This window comes from Erinaceus europaeus, chromosome 4 (genome assembly GCF_950295315.1).
Source record: "Erinaceus europaeus chromosome 4, mEriEur2.1, whole genome shotgun sequence".
Taxonomy (NCBI): Eukaryota; Metazoa; Chordata; class Mammalia; order Eulipotyphla; family Erinaceidae; genus Erinaceus; species Erinaceus europaeus.
Genome location: NC_080165.1, coordinates 24,100,767 through 24,122,021, shown reverse-complemented (window position 1 = coordinate 24,122,021; position 21,255 = coordinate 24,100,767). Strand labels below are relative to the sequence as shown.

The 21,255-nt window shown below is 45.0% G+C and overlaps 2 protein-coding genes across 2 annotated transcripts in view; both read right to left on the bottom strand.

Annotated features, from left to right (window-relative positions):
• SGSM3 (small G protein signaling modulator 3) overlaps positions 1–21,255 on the bottom strand; it is a 421,214-nt gene that overhangs the window by 95,833 nt on the left and 304,126 nt on the right. The window lies entirely within an intron of this gene.
• MCHR1 (melanin concentrating hormone receptor 1) lies at positions 4,843–8,606 on the bottom strand. Its single transcript, XM_060189006.1, has 2 exons — positions 7,916–8,606; positions 4,843–6,692 (listed from the first exon to the last, which is right to left on the bottom strand). The coding sequence occupies exons 1-2, from the start codon at positions 8,235–8,237 to the stop codon at positions 5,713–5,715; spliced, it is 1,302 nt and encodes a 433-aa protein (XP_060044989.1). The 5' UTR covers positions 8,238–8,606; the 3' UTR covers positions 4,843–5,712.

The following is a 21,255-nucleotide window of genomic DNA, read 5'->3' as shown; positions in this document are numbered from 1 at the left end:
TGGAGTCCCGTGCTCTCCACTTGCAAGGAGTTTTCTTCATGAGCGGTAAAGCAGGTCTACAGGTGTCTTTCTTTCTCTCTCCCTCTTTGTCTTCACGTCCGTCCTCTCTCAATTTTTCTCTGTCCTATCCAACAACAATGACAGCAATAACAACAATAATAGTAATAACAACAATGATAAGCAACAAGGGCAATGAAAAGGAAAAAATAGCCTCCAGGAGCAGTGGATTCATAGTGCAGGCACCAAGCCCCAGCAATAACCCTGGAAGCAAAAAAGAATAACAAAAATGAGCTATATATATAATTTTTTCCTGAGCAATATTTAGTTCTAACTTACAGCAGCACTGGGGACTGAACCTGGGTACCTCAGAGCCCCATTAAAGTCCACTGTGGAGCAACAAAACAGTTCATTTGGTTAGTGTGCTACTTTGGCTTCAGTGCTATTCAGCACTATGGTCTCTTTCCCCCTCTAGCTCTCTATCACTACCTGAAAAAAAATCAGCCTAGGGTGGTAAAGCCTCAGAGATGACTAGAAAAAAAAAAAGTCTGTTGCACAAATTGCTGTGCTATCTCCCCAACCCTGAACACAATATTTTAACATTTCTCTGTTTTTAGTGTTGAGATAGACAGAGTTGGAGACAGAGATAGGAAACTAAGGTCTTCTGGTGAAGTTACTGCTATAGTCTAGGAAGGTGGTGAGACAGTCTAGGATGGACTAGAAATAGAGAGGGGAAAACAGAATGAATGTTTTACTGGGCAGCTATTCTGTATACACTTCAGTTCATTTTTAAACATTTATTTAATTTTTAAATTAATAGGACAGAGAAAATAAGACAAGAGAGATAGAGAGAGAGGAAGAGAGAAGGAGGCTAGGTGGTGATGCACCTGGTTCAACACACATAGTACTAAGCGCAAGAACCTGCGCAAGGATCTGGGTGGTTCCCGGCTGCCAGGAATCATGGATTTGTAAAAAAAAAAAAAAAAAAAAAAAAAGGAAGAAAGAAAAATATACACCTGCAGACTTGCTTCACCACTCATGAAGCTTCCCCCCTACAAGTAGGAGTGGGAGTTTGAACCTGGGTCGTTATGTGTGGCAGTATGTGTGGGTAACCAGGGTGCCCCACTATGTAGCCCTTCTTCTTCTTTTTATTTTTTCCCCCAGTCTAACACTCTCCCAATTGAGCTATTTTGGCTTTTTTTTTTTTTTTTTTTTTTTTTTACCAGAGCACTGCTCAGTTCTGGCTGATGGTGGCTTGGTGGATTGAACCTGGGACTTTAGAGCCTCAAGCATGTGAGTCTCTTTGCATAACCATTATGCTATACTAAGTGCTAGAGACACTAGCTAAATCTAGGGATTTACTAGCACTGCCCTTCTGGGGAGAGAAGGATTTTTGTTTGTTTTCTGAGTTTTTTGTTTGTCTGTTTTTGTTTTTTTCTGGTGATGACAGTGAGACCTGGTAGGAAAGCACTGGAGACAGAAATGGCTGAGGGATAATTGCTTTGGCCAGTTGATGAGACAATGGTGTCGTTATATACAAAGACCTTCTCTAGAGTCTCCTGGGCCATTGTGTTCTCATTGTGCTGAATGAGAACACTACTGCCCTGCCTCCCAAGCCCGGCATTCTATGACGTTTGTTGTGTTCGATGATTTAATTTTAGAAACATTTCTTAAGCTTTTAGCTGGGGGATGGCTTGTGACAGAGGCTGAGAAATCAAGAGTGACTAAGACAGTCCTCCCCAGGGCGTGTTAACCTCCACAAAAGAGGAAGAACACTCAGCTTGAGTCTGCCAAGGGGCTCCCTGAGGGAGTGGGGGTTAACCCAGAGCTCTGGGATCCCAGCACAGATGTGATTAATTCCCTGTGACATTCTTTTTTTTTTTTTCCTCATAGAGGTCTAAATCACCCCAGATGGGAACTCATTTGGGGTGAAAATGTTAGCCACAAGTGAGGTGCCTTAACTTCAACCTGGCAAAACAGTTCACTTATATTGTGCGCCTGTTCTGCCATTCATGTGACCCAGGTACAAGGCAGTGCCCACCTTATCGGAGGAATAGTCTATGTTGTGGTGTTTTTTCCTCTCTCTGTCTCTATATGTCTAGCTGAAAAAGTCAGTCCAAAATGGTCAAATCTCTGTGATGAAAACAAAAACAAACCCAGCTTTGGTCTCACACTACTACTAGGGACTAGGAAGTTCGAAGTCAAAGGGTCAGCAGGAGCATGTTCTCACAGAAAGTGTAATCTGTTGCTGCAGGGCTTTCTGTTCCTTGACATATAGATGATCACTCCACCTCCCTCCCTGCACAATGGCATTCTCCTCATGTCTTGCCGTCATCTTTCCTGTGTGCATCTGTCTGTGTCCAAATCCCTCTTGTTATAAAGATAAAAGTCATATTGTATCAAGACTCACCTTGATGAACTCATCTAAACTTGGCTAAATCAAGTAAGTTTTCAAGTAAGTTTATATTTAGAGGCACTGAGAGGGTGGGGCAGGAGTTCGGACTACACTGGGAGGATGCAATTAAATCCACAAATGAACATAAGAGCACCAGGTCGTGGCAACATGTTACAATGTGCAAGGATCTGGATTCAAGCCCTTGGCCCTACCTCTCTCCTTCTTTAAAATTTTTATAGTATTTACTTGATAATATGTATTACTTGAAAATATATTTACTTATTTAGTTAGGACAGAGAGGAATTGAGACAGGAAAAGGAGAAAAGGAGATAGGGAGAGAGAGAAAGAGACACCTGCAGCACTGCTTCACCACTAGTAAAGTTTTCCCTCTGTAGGTTGGTTCTGAGGGCTTAAACCTGTGTGCTTAGCCACGTATGACCAGCTGACCAGCCCCTCTCCTCCTCTCTATCGCCCCCTCCTCTCAGTTTCTCTCTTTCTGTAACCAATAAATAAATACATGAAAATTTAAAAATAAAGTAAGCAAGAATTCTACTCAGCAAAGAAAAAAAAAGGGGGCTCATCAGACCATCGATGCCTGATCAAAGGCAAGAAGCATGAGGTCTAGGGTGTGGTGAGTGGTGACTTGAGGGAATCTTGAAGTTTGTGAGGCTGGTTTGAGGATAGGATATGACCTGTGGGAGGTAAATAAAGCATGTGGGTTTGAAATTTAGGAACACATAGTTGTGAATCTTGAGATTGCTGCAAACTCGGAACTTAGATAAATTATTTAACCTTTCTAAGTTACCCTGTAACCTTCTGTGAAATGGGCACAAAGTGCTATCTACCCAAAAATAGCATTGGGAGAATTAAATATGTATCTAAATAAATATATTACTTGGTACAGAATGATATAAAAAGAGAATTAAGGGCAGGGGTAGATAGCATAATGGTTATGCAGAGTCTCATGCTGCTGGGAAATTGTGCCGATGCAGTCACATCTGCCATGTTGTCCCCTCAGGCTACTGCTAGTTCCCACAAGAGTTGGGACATTCCCGGAGTGCCTGTTTCACCATGTTGTGCCCTCAGGGCATTGTCTATTTCCCCCGCGATATTTGGAGTGCTTTGGTTACTCCTCCCCCCTCCCATTCTCACGAGAGTTATCATCCTATCCTGGAGTGCTATGGTTACTCCTCCCCCTTCCCATTCTCGCAAAAGCTACTCCTATAAAAGCCCTTCTTCTTCTGCTCCTTGTTCTCTTGCCAGCGCTTCACTTCGGTGTTCAGACGCAGGAAAGGTTACTGCGTGAGGCGGCCATTTTCTCTACCTCCACGTGGCCCAACCTGCCTCTCTAGCACCCAACTCTGAGGTGCCAGCGCAAATAAAGATTTGTGTTTCCTCTTCGCTCCGGACCCCCTCTCTCTCTTCTCCGCGGCCCGTGCACAACAACATCATGCCAGGTTCAATCCCCTACACCACCATAAGCCAGCAGTGCTCTGGTGAAAAAAAGAATTTTTTTTTCTTCTTTATCAAAGTATATTGCCTTCTGTGTTATCTGAGATGACCACTAATCTTCACTAATTGAAGAGACAACTACACAGGTAACTGAGTGACCTGCCCATTTCTGACTGTCTAGCAAGATCTTCCCTTGGTTCTTAGAAAGTTTAGGCCTGGGAGCTGGGCGGTAGCACAGCGGGTTAAGCACAGGTGGCGCAAAGTGTAAGTGATTCATGGTGGGGGATTGAACCTGACACTTCAGAACCTCAGGCCTGAGAATCTCTCTGCCTATTATGCTATCTCCCGCTCATGCACCTGGAAAGGTTTTAAACACGCTACCTGCTGCAGATCTGCAGTGAAAAACAAACAGCAAGAAGAGGTTCTGTAAGTGCACCTGCCTTAAGGATGTGCCTGGACAAGTTGTGAGCTCACAATTTGCTTTCATGAGCTATCTCTGCTGAGTGTTTTTTGCTAGACTCCTGGCTCTCAGCCCCCGGCAGTGAAGACGTGAAGAAGCAGCAGCCTTGGCTGCCGCCCAGCGGCTCCATCTGTAATCTTCCTGATCAACGTGGCTCACACCAGATCTTAGCAGCACTGCAACGGGTGACTCAGCGAGAGAGGTGGGGTAGGACTTGAGGCCAGACAGGTGAACACTGGTGACAAACAAGTGCTTTTGAGCAGAAGACAGGAAGTTGTGTCCAGAGAAGAGGCCCAGCAGCAGAACTACAATGTAATGAATTCACAGTAATCTCATTTGTGTCCAGGAACTCTCCCTGTGGGTTTGTTCAGATGAGCAATTTTCTTGCTTCTTGCATTGTAAAATGCAGTCTCAATCAAGGTTTGGAGTCCACAGCTTAATAACCCCTTTTCCTTTTCTGCCACCCACCCCCACACCCACCTCTTTCTACCCCCAAACTCCAGCAATTATGCTAAAACATTCAGAGTGATGTGGGTGGCAATTTTCCTTAATCAGTTTTTATTGGGGGAGAGAAAGGACGAGCATGAAAAGATGATGCCAACACACCAGGCATTTGAATGACCCCTGCATGTGCAAGACACTTTGGATCTGATGACTGACAAACATGTCCCACAGAGACAATGTCCCCACAGCTGCACCCCCCCATCCCTCCCCATTTTTCTTAACTGAAAGACCCCACACACACATACACACCAGGAAGTCTTGGTATTTGCAGTTAGTAGATCTCCTAGAAAATTGAGCTTTTAATCCTAAGGGCTCAGTGTCTCATACCCCAAAATAAGCATGCATCCCCACAAGATAAAGTGAAGTTGACACAGGATGCTAGAACACAGAGACATGGCAAGCATCATTCCTCATCGGCCTCCCCCTTGGGAGAAAGGATCCCCTCCATGATGTCAATGAGAAGCGGAATAGAGCTCTGAGGCCACCCTACCTTGGCACACAGGGCTCTCTGTGGCATAGCCTGTGGCTCACAACCTGGTTCTGATTTTAAATCGACCAACCTTCTCATAGGGGAAAAGAATAAAGATATTTGGAAGCTAACAAGTATAGAACACAACTGAACTTTCAAACCAAAATATTCTTGCTCAGTTTCCATTCCACTCAAAGAGCTCATCCTGTTCTGCCAAGAGGATCTCTGATATCCATACCCCCACCCCTATCCCCAACCCAGCCCCATACCTCCCCTGGCAATTTCAGGCCCTGGGAAATGTTTTTAGTTACAATACCCCTTTACCACCCAACCTCCCTGCATCCTCCAAGAGCCATTCTGGCTTTTCTCAGCATCTCTCCCTAGGGTTGGTTGTGGTGTCCTGACTCAGAGGTGCCCAGGGTGACAGGGGAGGTGTCAGGTGCCCTTGCTTTCTGTCCTCTCCTCATCAGCTGTCTGGGCATTGCTGACAGTGCGAAGCTGCCCCTGGGCCGCAGGCTTCACCGACAGGACCAAACGCTTGCGAAATGTCTCACAGAGCACTATGTACACAAAGGGGTTGAGGCAGCTGTTGGCATAACCCAAGCTGATGGCCGCATTGTACAGGTAGACAAAGGTGAGCGTCGGGCGGCTGATGGATAACTGGGTCAGCTGAAGTACGTAGTAGGGAGCCCAGCACACGAAGAAGACCAGACAGATGGCAATGGCCGTGCGGGTCACCCTCTTTGTCCGCAGTCTGATGCTACGTTGAGAGGCGGGGGCCACTGAGGATGTCATGCGCTGGAGGATCCTCACGTATGCTGCCGTGATGACTACAAAGGGCAGGGCAAAGGCCAGGAAAAACTGGTACAGAGTGAACCAGTAGAGGTCAGTGTCAGGGTTGGGCAGGCGGATGCCACAGCCCACCGTGCCCCCAGGGAAGGGAATTAACCTGGCATAGAGCCACACAGGGGTGATGCTAATGAAAGAAAGGGCCCACAGCAAACAGATCACCAGGGTGGCCACAGAAGGCTTCCGGAACTTAGTGGAGGAGATAGGGTGGACAGTGGCCAGGTATCGGTCAATGGCCATAGCGGTCAGGATGTAGGTGCTGGTGAATTGGCTGTTGGCGTCCATGGCTGTGATAAGAGTGCACATAGTCTCTCCGAAGTGCCAGACACCATTGCCCATGAGCTGGTGGATCATGAAGGGCATGCCCAGGAGAAAGAGAAGGTCCACCACTGAGAGGTTGATGATGAAGATGTCAGGAACATTGCTGCACCAGTGTAGCTTAGACTTCTTCACCACTGCAAAGATGACCGTGGAGTTTCCCACAATGCCCAGGAGGCAGATGGTGCCAAACACTGAAGGCATAATGATGTTGATATAGGAGACATGTCCTATTCGAGGAGGCTGCCCTGAGGAGAGAAGGATGAAGAATGGACTACTTATCATGGACTCTGCTTTCTAGGGGCTAACTTCCTCCCAGCATGCTCAGCCCCTAGAGATAATGTGTTTACCCATTTGTTCACCTGCCCTGCCGTTTCAGCTTTCACCATACGTCTGGAATCCTCCATCATTCTCCTTCTCCACATGTTTGCTAATCTTGTCTCTTTGCTTTCCTCCACCAGTTAATCCTACCAAATTCTTCCACACCACCTGTTAGGTGAAGGACCCAATCCTTTGCCTCCTGCATTTTTTTCAAAAAAGCACTGAGACACAAACCACAACAGTTTTCAGAAAATTAATCAGCAAGGATCCAGGGGCTCCTCAGGAAACATCATCAAAATATTCAGAAGGACAAGCCATCCTCTCTCGCTCTCTCTCTCTCTGTTTTCTCTTTTCCTATTATAGTCCTCCCTGATTGTTTCCTTTCAGAAATAGCTGGTTGGGAGCTGTGTACAGCTTCCTGGCCATCTCTGTGGGTGGCTGTCTTTGGCCCATCAAGCCAGCAGGCCTCCCCTCTCTTGCCTTCCTCTCAGGGATTTCCTTGGTCTACATCTTCTGAACTTGAGCTACCTGAGTAAGCAGAGACCCAAGCTGTGTGTCGCAGCCCAGCTGCCTGAGAATTCACACAAACCTTTCCTCTTTTTCCTTATTCTCTTCCTCCTTCAAAGCTAGTATTCCAGTGCATTTCAGCTCTGGAAATGCCAGGAAACTTCCTCCACCAGGAAAGTTAATCCACTCACTGCTCTGTGGGTTATCCCTTCCTGCAGCCTTAGTAAGCTTATTGCAGATCCCACAACCACAATTTAAGTAAAAATCCAGGGTGATGGGTGAATGAACGAGCCTCCAGCTATTTGACCCCCAGCCACCAATACAGTTCTGCAACTTCTCTTGATTGCTTTTTCTAGCCTGTAGCCTTTTCTGCATTTTTGGGACTCATCCGCGAGCTTTCCCTGGTCTCCCCAGAGCTAGCCACCAACCCCTGTCACTTCTGAATGTGCTTTTGACGTCTTTTCTGCTCCTGCCCTTGCCTCCTCCTGTCCCCGGCTCCCCTGCCCTTCTGCGCAAAGCAGACAACAGCTTTCACCTCCCAAAACTGTAATAAAGTTTCCCTAGCAGTTCGGCTCAGAGGTGAAACCTTCCCATTTCCCATCCCCAGAGCAGGAAGAAGACTCCCCTCATTCTCAGAACTCACCCGCCAAGGTGAGGTTATCCGGACCATCCGAGGTGTTGCTGGCATTGGGGCCGGGGCCGGCGGGCAGCAGCGAGGCTTCCAGGTCCATGCTGCGGTGGCGGTGCGGTGCGGGTCGCCTGCCCGCCCACCCACGCAGGCTGCGGCAGCCTCCAGCGCCCGCTGCCTTGTCCCAGCGCCTGAATCCGCAGTCTAGAAGGAGCTGGTGGCGGTGGTGTGTGTGCGTGTTGGGGGGTTGGGGGGGTTCCTTGGCAGTCTTGCAGCCTCTGCTGCCTCCAAGCCCCACTGCTCTCCCGACTCCCTCCTTCCCGGCTCCCACTGACATCACCTAGACACATTCACATTCGGAGGCAGATGCTCGTTAACCTCTTCAGTTCCGCACAGCTCCCACTTGGGTCTGCAGCGCCAAGGGCCCTGAGGTAGGCGGGAGGGGCGGGGCTCTGGAGGCCCGCCTGGAGGGGTCTTCCTTCCCACTGGCACTGGGGGCGCACATGGGTTACCGCTAGCAGCCTGTGAGGTTTGGGTCTCAGCAGAGGCAGTCTCCCTCTGGAGGAGAGACGGAGCCTGACCTGATCCCTAACTCGAGGGGAGGGAGAGAAAGAAAGAGGGAGGGGAGGGGAGTATGTGCAGGGGGCCAGGGCTCTCAGAAATGAAAGGCTTAGGGCCCAACCTGCTGGCGTCCCCCCAACACACACACACACACACACACACACACACACACACACACCACACGCACACACACACACACACACCACACGCACACACACACCACACACACACGCACACACACACACACACCACACACACACACGCACGCACACACACCACACACACACCACACGCACGCACACACACACCACACACACACACACACACACACACACACACACACACACACCACACGCACACACACACACACACACCACACGCACACACACACCACACACACACGCACACACACACACACACCACACACACACACGCACGCACACACACCACACACACACCACACGCACGCACACACACACCACACACACACACACACACACTTTTCCAGTGCCCCTATGGATCCCCCCCCCATCTGACTAGATGGCCAGTGTCTTCCAGAAACTGAGGTGTTGTCTCTGCTGAGCCCTTGACTCACAGGTGACTCAGGAAACTCCATGCTAAGGACAGTCAAAATCTCAGGGACCAGAAGCAAACAGACTCCCATATGCACAGGATTAGCATGGACGAGACTTGCCTGGGTTTGATTCCTTTTCTTCTTTAAATAGTTACGTGTTTAAATGAGAGAGATCAGCCAGAGCACCTGCTCTGGCATATGAGATGCTGAGGATCGAATCTATGGTCTTAGCCCTGCACTCAATTCAGCTACTGACCCACCTCTCCTGATGTACAGAGGTTTCATTCATTCTTTCTTTCTTATTTATTTAAAATAGAGGCAGAAACTGGGAGGGAAGAGGGAGATGGAGAGAAAGAGAGACACTTGCAGCACTGCACCATTTGTGAAGCTGCCTGTGGGGACCAGCGGCTTAAACCTAGGGTTTTTTTTCTTTTTATTCCCTTTTGTTGCCCTTGTTATTTTATTGTTGTTGTTATTGATGTCATTGTTGTTGGATAGGACAGAGAGAAATGGAGAAAGGAGTGGAAGACGGAGAGGGGGAGAGAAAGATAGACACCTGAAGACCTACTTCACCGTTTGTGAAGCAACTCCGCTTCAGGTGGTGAGCCAGGGGCTTGAACAGATCCTTCGGTTCAAGCGGTTCAAGTGCTGGTCCGAGTGCTTCATGCCACTTGCACTTAACCCGCTGCACTACCACCCAGGTCCCTAAACCTCGAACAGGGATCCTTATGCGGGTCCTTGCAGCTTTGTGCCACGTGCGCTCTACCCGCTGTGCTACCGCCTGACTCCCTAGTTTCCTAATTATTAAACAATTTATTCTGCTTTATATCTTAATGCTTTGTCAGCCACCAAATTGATACCTACCTGACTTCCCTGAGCAGATAACTTCACCTATGTACCCTGGACCCCACCTCTCCAGAGCCCCGCCCCACTAGGGAAAGAAACAGCTAAGAGTATGGATCACCTGTCAATGCCCATGTTCAGCGGGGAAGCAATTACAGAAGCATCTGGCTTTCACCTTCTGCACCCCATAAAGATCCTGGGTCCATACTCCCAGAGGGGTAAAGAATAGAAAAACTGGAGGAGTAGGGCAGTAGCTCAGCAAGTTAAGCGCAGGTGGCGCAAAGCTCAAGGACCGGCATAAGGATCCGGGTTCGATACCCCGGCTCCCCACCTGCAGGGGAGTCGCTTCTCAGGTGGTGAGGCAGGTCTGCAGGTGTCTTTCTTTCTCTCCTCCTCTCTGTCTTCCCCTCCTCTCTTCATTTCTCTATCCTATCCAACAACGATGGCAACAATAATAACTACAAAAAAAAAAAACAAGGGCAACAAAAGGAAATAAATAAATGTTTAAAAAGAGAGAGAGAAAGAATAGAAAAGCTTCCAATGGTAAATATGGGATGCAGAACTCTGGTGATGGGAACTGTGTGGAATTGTACCTCTCTTGTCCTATGGTCTTGTCAATCATTATTAAGTCAATAAGAAAATTATTCTGGGAGTCAGGAGGTAGCGCAGCAGGTTAAGGCAGGTGGCACGAAGCACAAGGACCAGAGTAAGGATACCAGTCTGAGCCCCTGGCTCCCCATCTGCAGGGGAGTCACTTCACAAGCAGTGAAACAGGTCTGCAGGTGTCTTTCTCTCCCTCTCTCTGTCTTTCCCTCCTCTCTCCATTTCTCTCTGTCCTATCCAACAACAACGACATCAATAATGACTACAACAATAAAACAGTAAGGGCAACAAAAGAGAATAAATAAATAAATATTAAAAAATATTTTTAAAATTATATATTGGGGTTGGGCAGTGGCGCAGTGGGTTAAGCGCAAGGATCCTGGTTGGAGCCCCTGGCTCCCACCTTCAGGGGGGTGGCTTCACAGGCAGTGAAGCAGATCTGCAGCTGTCTTTCTCCCCCCTCTCTGTCTACCCCTCCTCTCTCGATTTCTCTCTGTCCTATCCAACAACAATGACAGCAATAACAACAATAACAACAACAACAATGATAAACAACAAGGGCAACAAAAGGGGGAAAAGAAAAGAAAGTCTTGGAATCAAAGATTTTTAAAAATTATTTCTTAAGAGAGAGATAAAGAAAGAAGATAGAGAAAGGGGGTGGGGCTCGAGAACAAGGAGGGGAAACAGAGCATCACCACATGCAGTGCCAAAGTTTGGACTCTCGCACTGTCCGGTTCTGCACTCTGGCACTGCTGCCAGCTCTCAGGGCAGCTACCTGAAGTTGTGGTCATCCATCCATCCAACCGTTCCTGAGCCCTGCTCATGGATCAGGTTCTATGCTAGGCTTTATGAATGTAGTGAAGAAAAATAAACAAGGTTTGGTATTAAGGAGCTTAAACCAGTGGGGAGGAGGAGACAGATTATAACAAGTAAGCTAAAATGTAAACAAAATTGAAGGTTTAGATATGGATGACTTTAGCACCTTATAAAGGGATTGGGGTGTTTATAAAAGCATGGCTCCAGAATTAAACTACGCCTGCTGTTATCTGCCCTAGTAAAATGACTGACTGAAGGAATTTAAATCATGATGGAGCAGCAACAGAATCTGAAAAAGGTAGGTTTCAACCTTATTGCTTTTGCAAAGCAGATGGGAGGAGGAGGTCGTGAGGAAAGTGAATCTGAGTTAGTTAATTCATAATCACAACCACACAGGCTGATGACTTCTTGTGGTAGAGGTCACCAAAGGAATGAATAGGGGTGGGAGAGACAAGGGTGAAAGGATCTCTTAGAGAGGGCAGGTTCTCTTTGAGGAGGTGGAAGTCCCACCATCCAATCCATCCCACTACAAGTGATTAATCTGAACTAACCACAGCAAACTCATCCTCTTTACCAGCACTCATCTACTGGATAGCTAGCTGGCTTTTCATATCCTCTTGGCCACCCCTAGCTTACCATATATATATATATATATATATACACACACACACACATATATATATATATATAATTGGATAGAGATAGAGAGAAATTAAGAGGGGAATGGGAGATAGAGAAGGAGAGACATAGACACCTGCAGCCCTGCTTCACCACTTGTGAAGCTTTCCCCCTGCAGGTGGGGACCAGGGGCTTAAAACTGCTTTCTTGCACACTGTGTGTGCTTAACCAGGTGCTCCTACCTGGCTCCTGCCCCTGGCTTATCTATTGCATCCCTTGCTGCTTTGAACTTTTCTGCATGATTCCTGTCTGAGTCCTGGTACAGGTGTAGGGGCAGGTGTGACTTGACTGTGCTGTCTCTCAGGCCTGCACCACATGCCCTTTACTTTATATGTTTTACCCTCTCTGTTGCTGCCACGACTTAGAATTTGGGAACTCATAGATGCCCACTCACAAGCAGCCTGGAAGTATAGGGAGAGTTAACAATTCTCAAGGTGAATCTTTGAACATGGAAGCCAAATGGATGAGACATGTTTCACATAATTTCTCAGATGTCCCGTGGGATAGAGTAACATGGTGACTTACTATGATGGCCAATCCAAAGCCTTCACAGGTACTCCCTGCTCCTCTGCTTTACTCCTATGTTCTCACGCCTAATTCTGAGAGTCACACTTCCCAGTTAAATGGCCGAACACATATTTAATCTTTGTCTATGTCTTCTGAGAACAGACATCTAAGGTAACATGTGATCCAGTCCTGCTAATAACAGTTGAGAACGTTTTCCTTGTTCTTAAAAAAATTTTGCAACCCCCCCAGATTCTGTTGTACCTGGACATAATGTCTTAGGGTACTTAACAGCTCTTTTCAAGCACTTGCAACAATTGAAAGCATCCTCACTCACTGAATCAGGCAGAGTGTCAGGACACAGAACAAACTCAAATGGAGACAAGGAGGAGCATTTAATGAAAGGTTTATTTACTAGGTCTGGGCATTATCAGTGAGGCCTGCCTTGCCTTCCATTAAGGATGCCAAGTGGCAGCAAGCTGACCAGGAAGGAACCAGAAGAATAAACAGCTTGACCTCCCTCTCAACTTACCTTTGAATGCCTTCTGTTGAATTTGTGTTTAAGGATTAGCTTCCAGGGACCCAGAGCCAGGCAGATAAGGGTGGAAAGTTGATTTGAAAGAACAAATGAAAAATCATCCCACAGATATAAAGGGCAGCATTCAAGATAAAACAAGGTGCTTAAGATGCATTGTGTTGGTATTAATCCTTGAAACAACGGGGTATTTAACCATCCTCCTTTGGCCGATGAGGAAATGGATACCACAAGTTGGGATTTTGGGGAGCAGACATTGGTATGGAGAGAGGATTGGAAAAATGTCTATTGTGGGGTAACCCCTGGGAAAAGGGGGAAGGATGTGCATTGGGAAAAGAGGTGTAAATTGTGATCCAGGCCTGACAAGGGCTCTCAACCAGGTGGGAGATTCAGGTACAAAAGACCCACACTAGGAAGGGTTCTTGTCCATCAAGAAGTGTCATCTCAGTTGGGCAGCAAGTTCTTCCTGGAAGAGGAATCTGAGTGGATGTAACAGTGGCAGCTGCAACTTGTCTCTGATGTCATGTGGGAAAGCTAGGCTGACAGCTCTTGATCTACACAAAGGGCTAATGCCACAATGCAAAGGTTTGGGCAAATGTGCAGAACATTTAGGTATCAAGGTGCTTGCGGCTTTACAAAGAGTCACTTGTGGGTGGCAAGGGGGTACAGCAAGGAACATCCTCCCTGGAAGAGGTCCCAGCTTTGATTTCTTTTTCCTTGTCATCTTCTCATTAAGCTTGGTGTGAGCCAGAGAGTCCAGGCTGTTTCCACAGGCCACAACTTGCTACATGTTCTCGTGCTGGAATTCAGAGCTTTATGATTGATACCATCAAAATCTCTAAACAAAGCCACCAAGCTCATAATCTCCTCCTGAGGACAAAACTTTTTACCCACTCCCTCAAGCCAGCATGATCATGAGGAAGATCAATACTGTTATAGCAATAAGCACATTTCTCCTCCCATTCATATGCTCCCATGCAACAAGTGCCCAGGTGTTTGGTACATCTCTCAGACTCCCCCAGCACTCAACTCCACTTGTCCTGTATTTCTCAGGATCTGAATGTTGTCTGCATGTTTCAAGGGCTCACTGAGATCACTGTGTCATCATATCACTTGTCCCGCTCACTCCTGCCTTGCTTCTTTCACTATATTCTCTGCCAAACAACAGGTTGTCAAAATACACATCTTATAGTTTAATCCCTGGTAGCCACCATAAGCCACAGCTGAGCAGCGCTCTGGTTAACAGCAACAACAACAATAATAAGTTTAAATATATATACATCTCATTACTCTACCATGACAACCTTTTAGTCACTACCAATTCCTTCCATCTTGTGCTGAAGATCAAACTCAGTGTTTCATACATGCATTCTACCACCCAGCTACCTCCTGGGCCTGCCCCAATTTATCTTATCTATTTATTTATTTATTTATGTACTTATTTAGTCTCCAGGGTTATTGCTGGGGCTCGGTGCCTGCACTACAAATCCATTGCTCCTGGAGGCTATTTTTTCCTTTTTGTTGCCCTTTTTATCATTGTTATTATTGTTGTTGTTCGTTGTTGGATAGGACAGAGAGAAATGGAGAGAGGAGGGGAAGACAGAGAGGGGGAGAGAAAGATAGACACCTGCAGACCTGCAGTAATAGATCTGACACTCCCCTAAACACCCAGTACTACTCAGCTCTGGTTTAGGGTGGTACAGGGGATTGAACCTGGGGCATTGGAGCCACAGGCATAAGAGTCTCTTTGCAGCTCCCTGCCTTCCTTTCTTTCTTAGATACTCACTTTGCCAGTTGCCTAACAGGCAAAGTAAAGAATTTGTCTCAGATTTCACCAATCAGTCGCATCTCCTCAGACTTGGAAACTAAAATGTGTGGCCCAAAGAGACAGCAACAGAGGAAATCTGATCTGCTATTAGCAACAACAATAAACAGTGTCTGGAAGCAGCAGTATTGTTGATGCCAGGATGATGTTCACCATCCAGTACTGGTGGTATCAAGGAAGTAGAGTGGGTTTTCTCACCAGAGACTGTTCCCATGCTAAGGATCTGGCTGCCTCATCTTCATGGTGCTTGCCTCTTTTCTTGCCTCTTTTTCATAAAAATGGTTTTTATAAACCATTCAGTATGCTTCCAGTATATAATTTTAGCTTACTTATTTATGTTATTATTTACTCATTAATGAAAAAGAAAAGAGGAAGAGAGAACCTGAGCGGCACTGGCACATTTGATGTCAGAGATTGAATTTAGAACTCATGCTTGAGAATTCAGTTGCTTTAGCCACTGTGCCACCTCCTAGGCTGCAATTTTTATTTATTTGTTAAAGATTTACTTGTGAAATAAATTATTACAAAGGAAGGGGATGGCGGTAGCTCACCAGGTTAAGGGCTCATAGACTGAAGTGCAAGGATCCTGTTCAAGCTCCCCACCTGTAGCAGGGGGCGGGGGACGGAGCTGTCTCTTCTCAAGCAGTGAAGCAGGTCTGCAGGTGTCTGTCTTTCCCCCCTCTGTCTTCCCCTCCTCTCTCAGTTTCTCTCTGTCCTGCCCAACAACAACAATAACAACAACAACAACAATGGAAAAAAAATATGGATGCCAGGAGCAGTGGGTTCATGGCACCAAGTCCCAGCAATAACCCTGGAGGCAAAGAGAGAGAGAAAGAGAGAGAGAGAGAGAGGTAGAGAGAGAATTCCAGAGAATTACTCTGATACAGGGAATACCAGGAATCAAAGTCAGGATCCCACATTTGAGAATCCACTGCACTTCCACCCTGACCTGATTTATTTATTTGTTAACATGAGAGAGAGAAAGAGAAAGAACTAAAGCATCACTTTGGCACATGCAATGTTGGCGTTTAAACTTGACATCTCATGGTTTTAAGTTTAATGCTCAAACCACTGCCCACCTCTTGAACCACAAGTTAAAAATAATTTCTATTCAGTTGGATCAATATGATTTCTGTTGCTTGTAACAAAGAACACATTTGAAAAAGGGAGCAGAGTGGTGTTGGGATCACAAAACCAAGGGGAGCCCAGTCAGTTAATGTGCCTTAAGCACAGGGGACTAATTCCATTTCTGGTGTCAGATGAATCAATGGATTGATTGACTCATACAGTGAATCAGTGGATTCTGAATATAACCCATAGTGTGGCTGGGCTGTGGCACACAGCACAAAGTTCAAAGACCTGCGCAAGGATCCTGGTTCAAGCCCCTGGGTCCCCATCTTCAGGGATCCTGGTTCAAGTCACCAGCTCCCCACCTGCAGGGGGGGTCACCTCACAAATGGTGAAGCAGGTCTGAAGGTGTCCATCTTTCCCCTCCCCTCTCAGTTTTTCTGTCTTATTTTAAAAAAATGAATATAGGGAGTTAGTCGGTAGTGCATGGGGTTAAGCGCATGTGGCATGAAGCATAAGAACTGGCATAAGAATCCCGGGTTGAGCCCCCGGCTCCGCACCTGCAGGGGAGTCGCTTCACAGACAGTGAAGCAGGTCTGCAGGTGTCTATCTTTCTCTCCCCTTCTCTGTCTTCTCCTCCTCTCTCCATTTCTCTCTGTCCTATCTATAAAGACTACATCAATAACAACAACAACAATAACTACAACAATAAAAAAATAAGGGCAACAAAAGGATAAATAAATATTTTTTTTTAATTTTAAGTCTTAAATAAATATAGCCCATATCCCTAGTTCTAGTCTAATTACTTCATTTAGATATTTGCCTTGTACCCTAAAGATTGTACCCTTCATGTCAATCATCACAACTGAAATCATATGTATTTGTGTAGATGATCATTTAGTGTCTTTCCTTAATGGACTATAAATTCCTAGAGGTCATATCTCCCATGACTAGCCCTGTGTCCTGGGAAAATGATGCCAGGGATTACACTTGTGTGAGATACATTCAATAGTCAAATTCAGAGGCAGAAAGTAGAACGGAGGTTGCCAAGGCTAAGGGTAGAGGAATAGGGAGTTAGTGTATAATTTGAGACAGAGTTTCCATTTGGGGAGATGAAAATTTCTAGAGATAGATTGTGGTGATGGTTGAATAACAGCATGAGTATGACCACATGAGTAATGCCACTGAATTGAACACTTAAAAATGGTTAAAGAGGGGAGCAGAGCCAAAATGGCGACTTGGAGGCAGCTGCTGGCATGAACTCTAACAACAACTGCTGGAAAGGGTAGGATACCTTGCCGTCAGCAGGATGGTGAATAAGGGGTCCCAAGTGTGACACCAAGGTGGTGACTATAGCTCAATTTGGGTTAGAAAACAGAGAAAAAAGAAAGGAATTTTTTTTTATTATATCTGAAGTGCACCCCTCTCCCCCACCCTATAACTAGAGCCCAGGGGCTGGAGAGCTGCTACTAGCAGGCTCCCCGCTGAGCTTTTTCTCTTTACCAAGATTCCTGGCTAACCAGGGGTGTGATTCCAATCCTTTTCTTTTCTGATTCCCTTTGCTCTTTTTTTTTTTCTTTCTAAGTGCTTCAAGCTCTAATGGAGTGACAATATATCTGACCAATCAGAGCCTCACCCCACCTGGGAAAGACTACCTGGAGGGTTTTTTTTTTTTTTTTTTTTTTAACAATTGGATGTCTTTGCTCAGGCTGCCTGAGCCAATCAGGAGCCATCCAAAATGCAGACTGACTGTTAGGATTTTTCACTCTGTTCTATTTTATTATTACTATTATATATACGTGTGTCCCTTTCCCCGTCTCCTTCAGGTTGACCAAAATTAACTTTTAGTGTATTTTCCATTGCTAGGTGACTGGGTGTCCTATCCATTGTGAGAGGAACTTGTTTCACTCTAACTACCTCCTCTATCCACTCTCCCCCTTCTCCCTCCTCCTAGCTAACTAAAAAAATTAAATAAAAAAAAAACTCTTTCCTTTCACTGCTCTTTTTTTCTTTTTTTTTCTTCTCATTCTTGTCTTCTTGTCTCCCTTCCTCCTTTTTCTGCTTTCTGAATTCACTGATACTCGTTTGTGAATTATTTTGGGGAAGAAATCTAACACAGAGTGGACTCTCTTTGTGTGTGTCTCTTCTCTACTTCCCTTTCTCCTCTTGCTACCCCTAGAATTTACAGTGGACAGTATATTTGCATAATTGTCTATTCTTGCTAACCCTTTTTTCCTGTCTCTTTTTCATTTGGATTTGGTTGCTATTTTTCCTTGGAGTGGAGGCATTGTTTGGCTAACTGGTATTGGTTAAACTGCTTCAATCCTTGCTTCAGCTACTATTGTAATTTCTGAGGTTGGTGACTGCATTTGTCATAAAGGTATTTAGTATAGCTTGCTTGTACTCAAAACACAACAACTGAAGAACAACAGAACATAAAAATTAAAAAAAATCAATAAATAATGGTTAAACCAAGAGCAAATAAAACTGCTCCTACAATGAATGAAGACAGGAGCCCAGAAGAAACTACAAATCAGTCAGAAGTAACCATACATCAGAAAAGTATGTAAGCAATAGTAAACTTAATAATCACAGAAATGGTCTCCACTCCTCTCCCGGATCAACTAGGAATACCAAAGGAGACCACCCGGACCAAAACAAGACAGGACTAGAATGACCACAGGAACCCAGTAAATCACCCGTGAGTACAAACACGCATGGCTGGTGGCAGAGAGGAGAGAGGGGCCTAAGGAGAGATTAAGTGACTGCTAACAGTTCAACAGTTTACAGTTTATCAGTGGCGACACCACCTCCAGTCTGCTCCACCAACAAGGGGACAGCTGAAGGGAGGAAAGGACTCCCCAGAGACTCACCAAGTACAACTCTGAGTCTCCATTGCTACTACCCTCAGAATCTGGAGCAGCAACAGGGAGGGACACCAGGGGACAGAGATCTAACCGGGAAACTCAGGAGAAGACCTATACCTCGGTGGCATAGCTAAGGGGCTGTGAAAGTCTCTTTGCATAACCACTGGATTATCTCTGCCACGCCCTGCTTTATCTCTTGGTCAGGAGTCAGTGATTAAGCTAAGAAGCCTATTGATAGTTTAAAAGCCCTCAGGCTCCCATAGCCTACAGGGAAGAAAAAAAAAGAGGCTTTTACACCACTGAGCTCCAACTCAGGGATTGAAAAAACTGTTAACTTCCACAACGGTAAAACCTTTAATTAAATTACTTAGACACAAGTCAATCCAGGCAATAGTGATCAATAATTTGAAAAGTACTGATAAAGGGAACTCATAACATAATATATAAAATGGTTAAAACAACAAGAAAAAATATTGGAGACTCGAACCAGGACAAGAGTCCAGCTAAAAGTCCTCCAGAGGGTGAAGCACAAAACAAGTTCAACATCAAAACATTAGCTAAGGAAATAATAACAGGAGTGAGTAAAGAATTTGAAAAAATTGTAATCAGAAATGCAGGAACAACAAATGAGAATATGGAAGAAAATTCTAATAATCTCATGGTTACTAGGGAGCTGAAAGCTGAATTCACTGAGCTAAGAAGGCAACTAGCTGAACAAGCTAAAACAGTATCAGAGCAGGGCAACAAAATAGATGAACTCCAAAAAGCAGTAGAGGGCAGAGAGAATAGAATCTATGAGGCTGAAAACAGAATTAGCAAGATTGAGGATGAATTAGAGACAACTAAAAAAGAAGTAAGAGATCTCAAAAAGAGATTAAGAGATGCTGAAAACAACAACAGAGTCCTATGGGATGACTTCAAAAGAAACAATATACGCATTATTGGCTTACCAGAGGAAGAAAGAGAAAGAGAGGAAGAAAGCATTCTCCAGGCCATAATAGCTGAAAATTTATCTAGTCTAGACAACATAAAAGACATAAAGATTCAAGAAGCCCAGAGGGTCCCTAACAGAATTAACCCAGACCTAAAGACACCAAGACATGTCATACTTAGAATGGAAAGGAATAAGGATAAAGAAAGGATCCTCAAGGCTGCAAGAGAAAAACAAAGAGTCACCTACAAAGGAAAACCCATAAGATTAGCAGCAGACTTCTCCATACAAACACTACAGGCCAGAAGAAAATGGCAAGATATCTATCGAGTGCTCAATGAGAAAGGCTTTCAGCCAAGAATACTATATCCTGCTAGACTGTCATTCAGACTAGATGGAGGCATCAAAACCTTCTCAGACAAGCAACAGTTGAAGGAATCAACCATCACCAAGCCTGCCCTGAAAGAAGTTCTGAAAGGTCTCCTATAAACAGCCAGACCACCACAAATAGGACATATATCAAAACACTCTAAAACTCTACAAGAATGGCGTTAAAATATCTTCAATCTTTGATATCAATAAATGTCAATGGCCTGAATTCACCTATTAAAAGACACAGAGTAGGAAGATGGATCAGAAAACACAACCCAACAATATGCTGTCTACAGGAAACCCACCTAACTCAACAAGACAAACACAGACTTAAAGTGAAAGGATGGAAAACTATCATACAAGCCAATGGCCCACAAAAAAGGGCAGTAACAGCTATTCTCATATCTGACATGATAGACTTTAAAATAGATAAGATTAAAAAAGATAGGAATGGACACTACTTAATGCTCAGAGAATCAGTCAATCAAGAGAACTTAACAATTATTAATATCTATGCACCCAATGAGAAGCCATCTAAATACATCAAACTTCTACTGAAAGAGCTACAGCAATATATTAACAGTAACACAATCATAGTAGGGGACTTCAACACCCCACTATCTCAACTTGACAGATCATCCAGGCAGAAAATCAGTAAAGACATAAGGGAGCTAAATGAAGAGATAGATAAACTAGAACTATTGGACATTTTCAGAGTCATTCATCCCAAGAAACTGGAATACACATTTTACTCAAATCCACATGGGTCATTCTCAAGGATAGACCATATGTTAGGCCACAAAGACAGCATCAGCCTATTCAAGAGCACTGAAATCATCCCAAGCATCTTCTCAGACCACAGTGGAATTAAACTAACACTTAACAATCAACAAAAGATTAGTAACAGTCCTAAAATGTGGAAGCTCAACAGTACACTTCTTAACAACTTCTGGGTCAAAGAGGAAATCAAGGAAGAAATCAAAATGTTTCGAGAGTTCAATGAAAATGAAGACACAAGCTATCAAAATATTTGGGACACAGCTAAAATAGTCCTAAGAGGGAAGTTCATAGCTATACAAGCACACATTAGGAAACAAGAAAAGGCACAAATAAACAGCCTGACTGCACATCTTAAAAACCTCAAAGAAGAACAACAAAAGAATCCTAAAGCAACCAGA

Bases quoted from the DNA above. Each gene is read 5' to 3' on its own strand.
- MCHR1 (XM_060189006.1), bottom strand. From the start codon at position 8,237: ATGTCAGTGGGAGCCGGGAAGGAGGGAGTCGGGAGAGCAGTGGGGCTT. The intron at 6,693-7,915 runs GTGAGTTCTGAG...TTCTCTCCTCAG, and splicing joins GGATAACCTCACCTTGGCGG to GGCAGCCTCCTCGAATAGGA.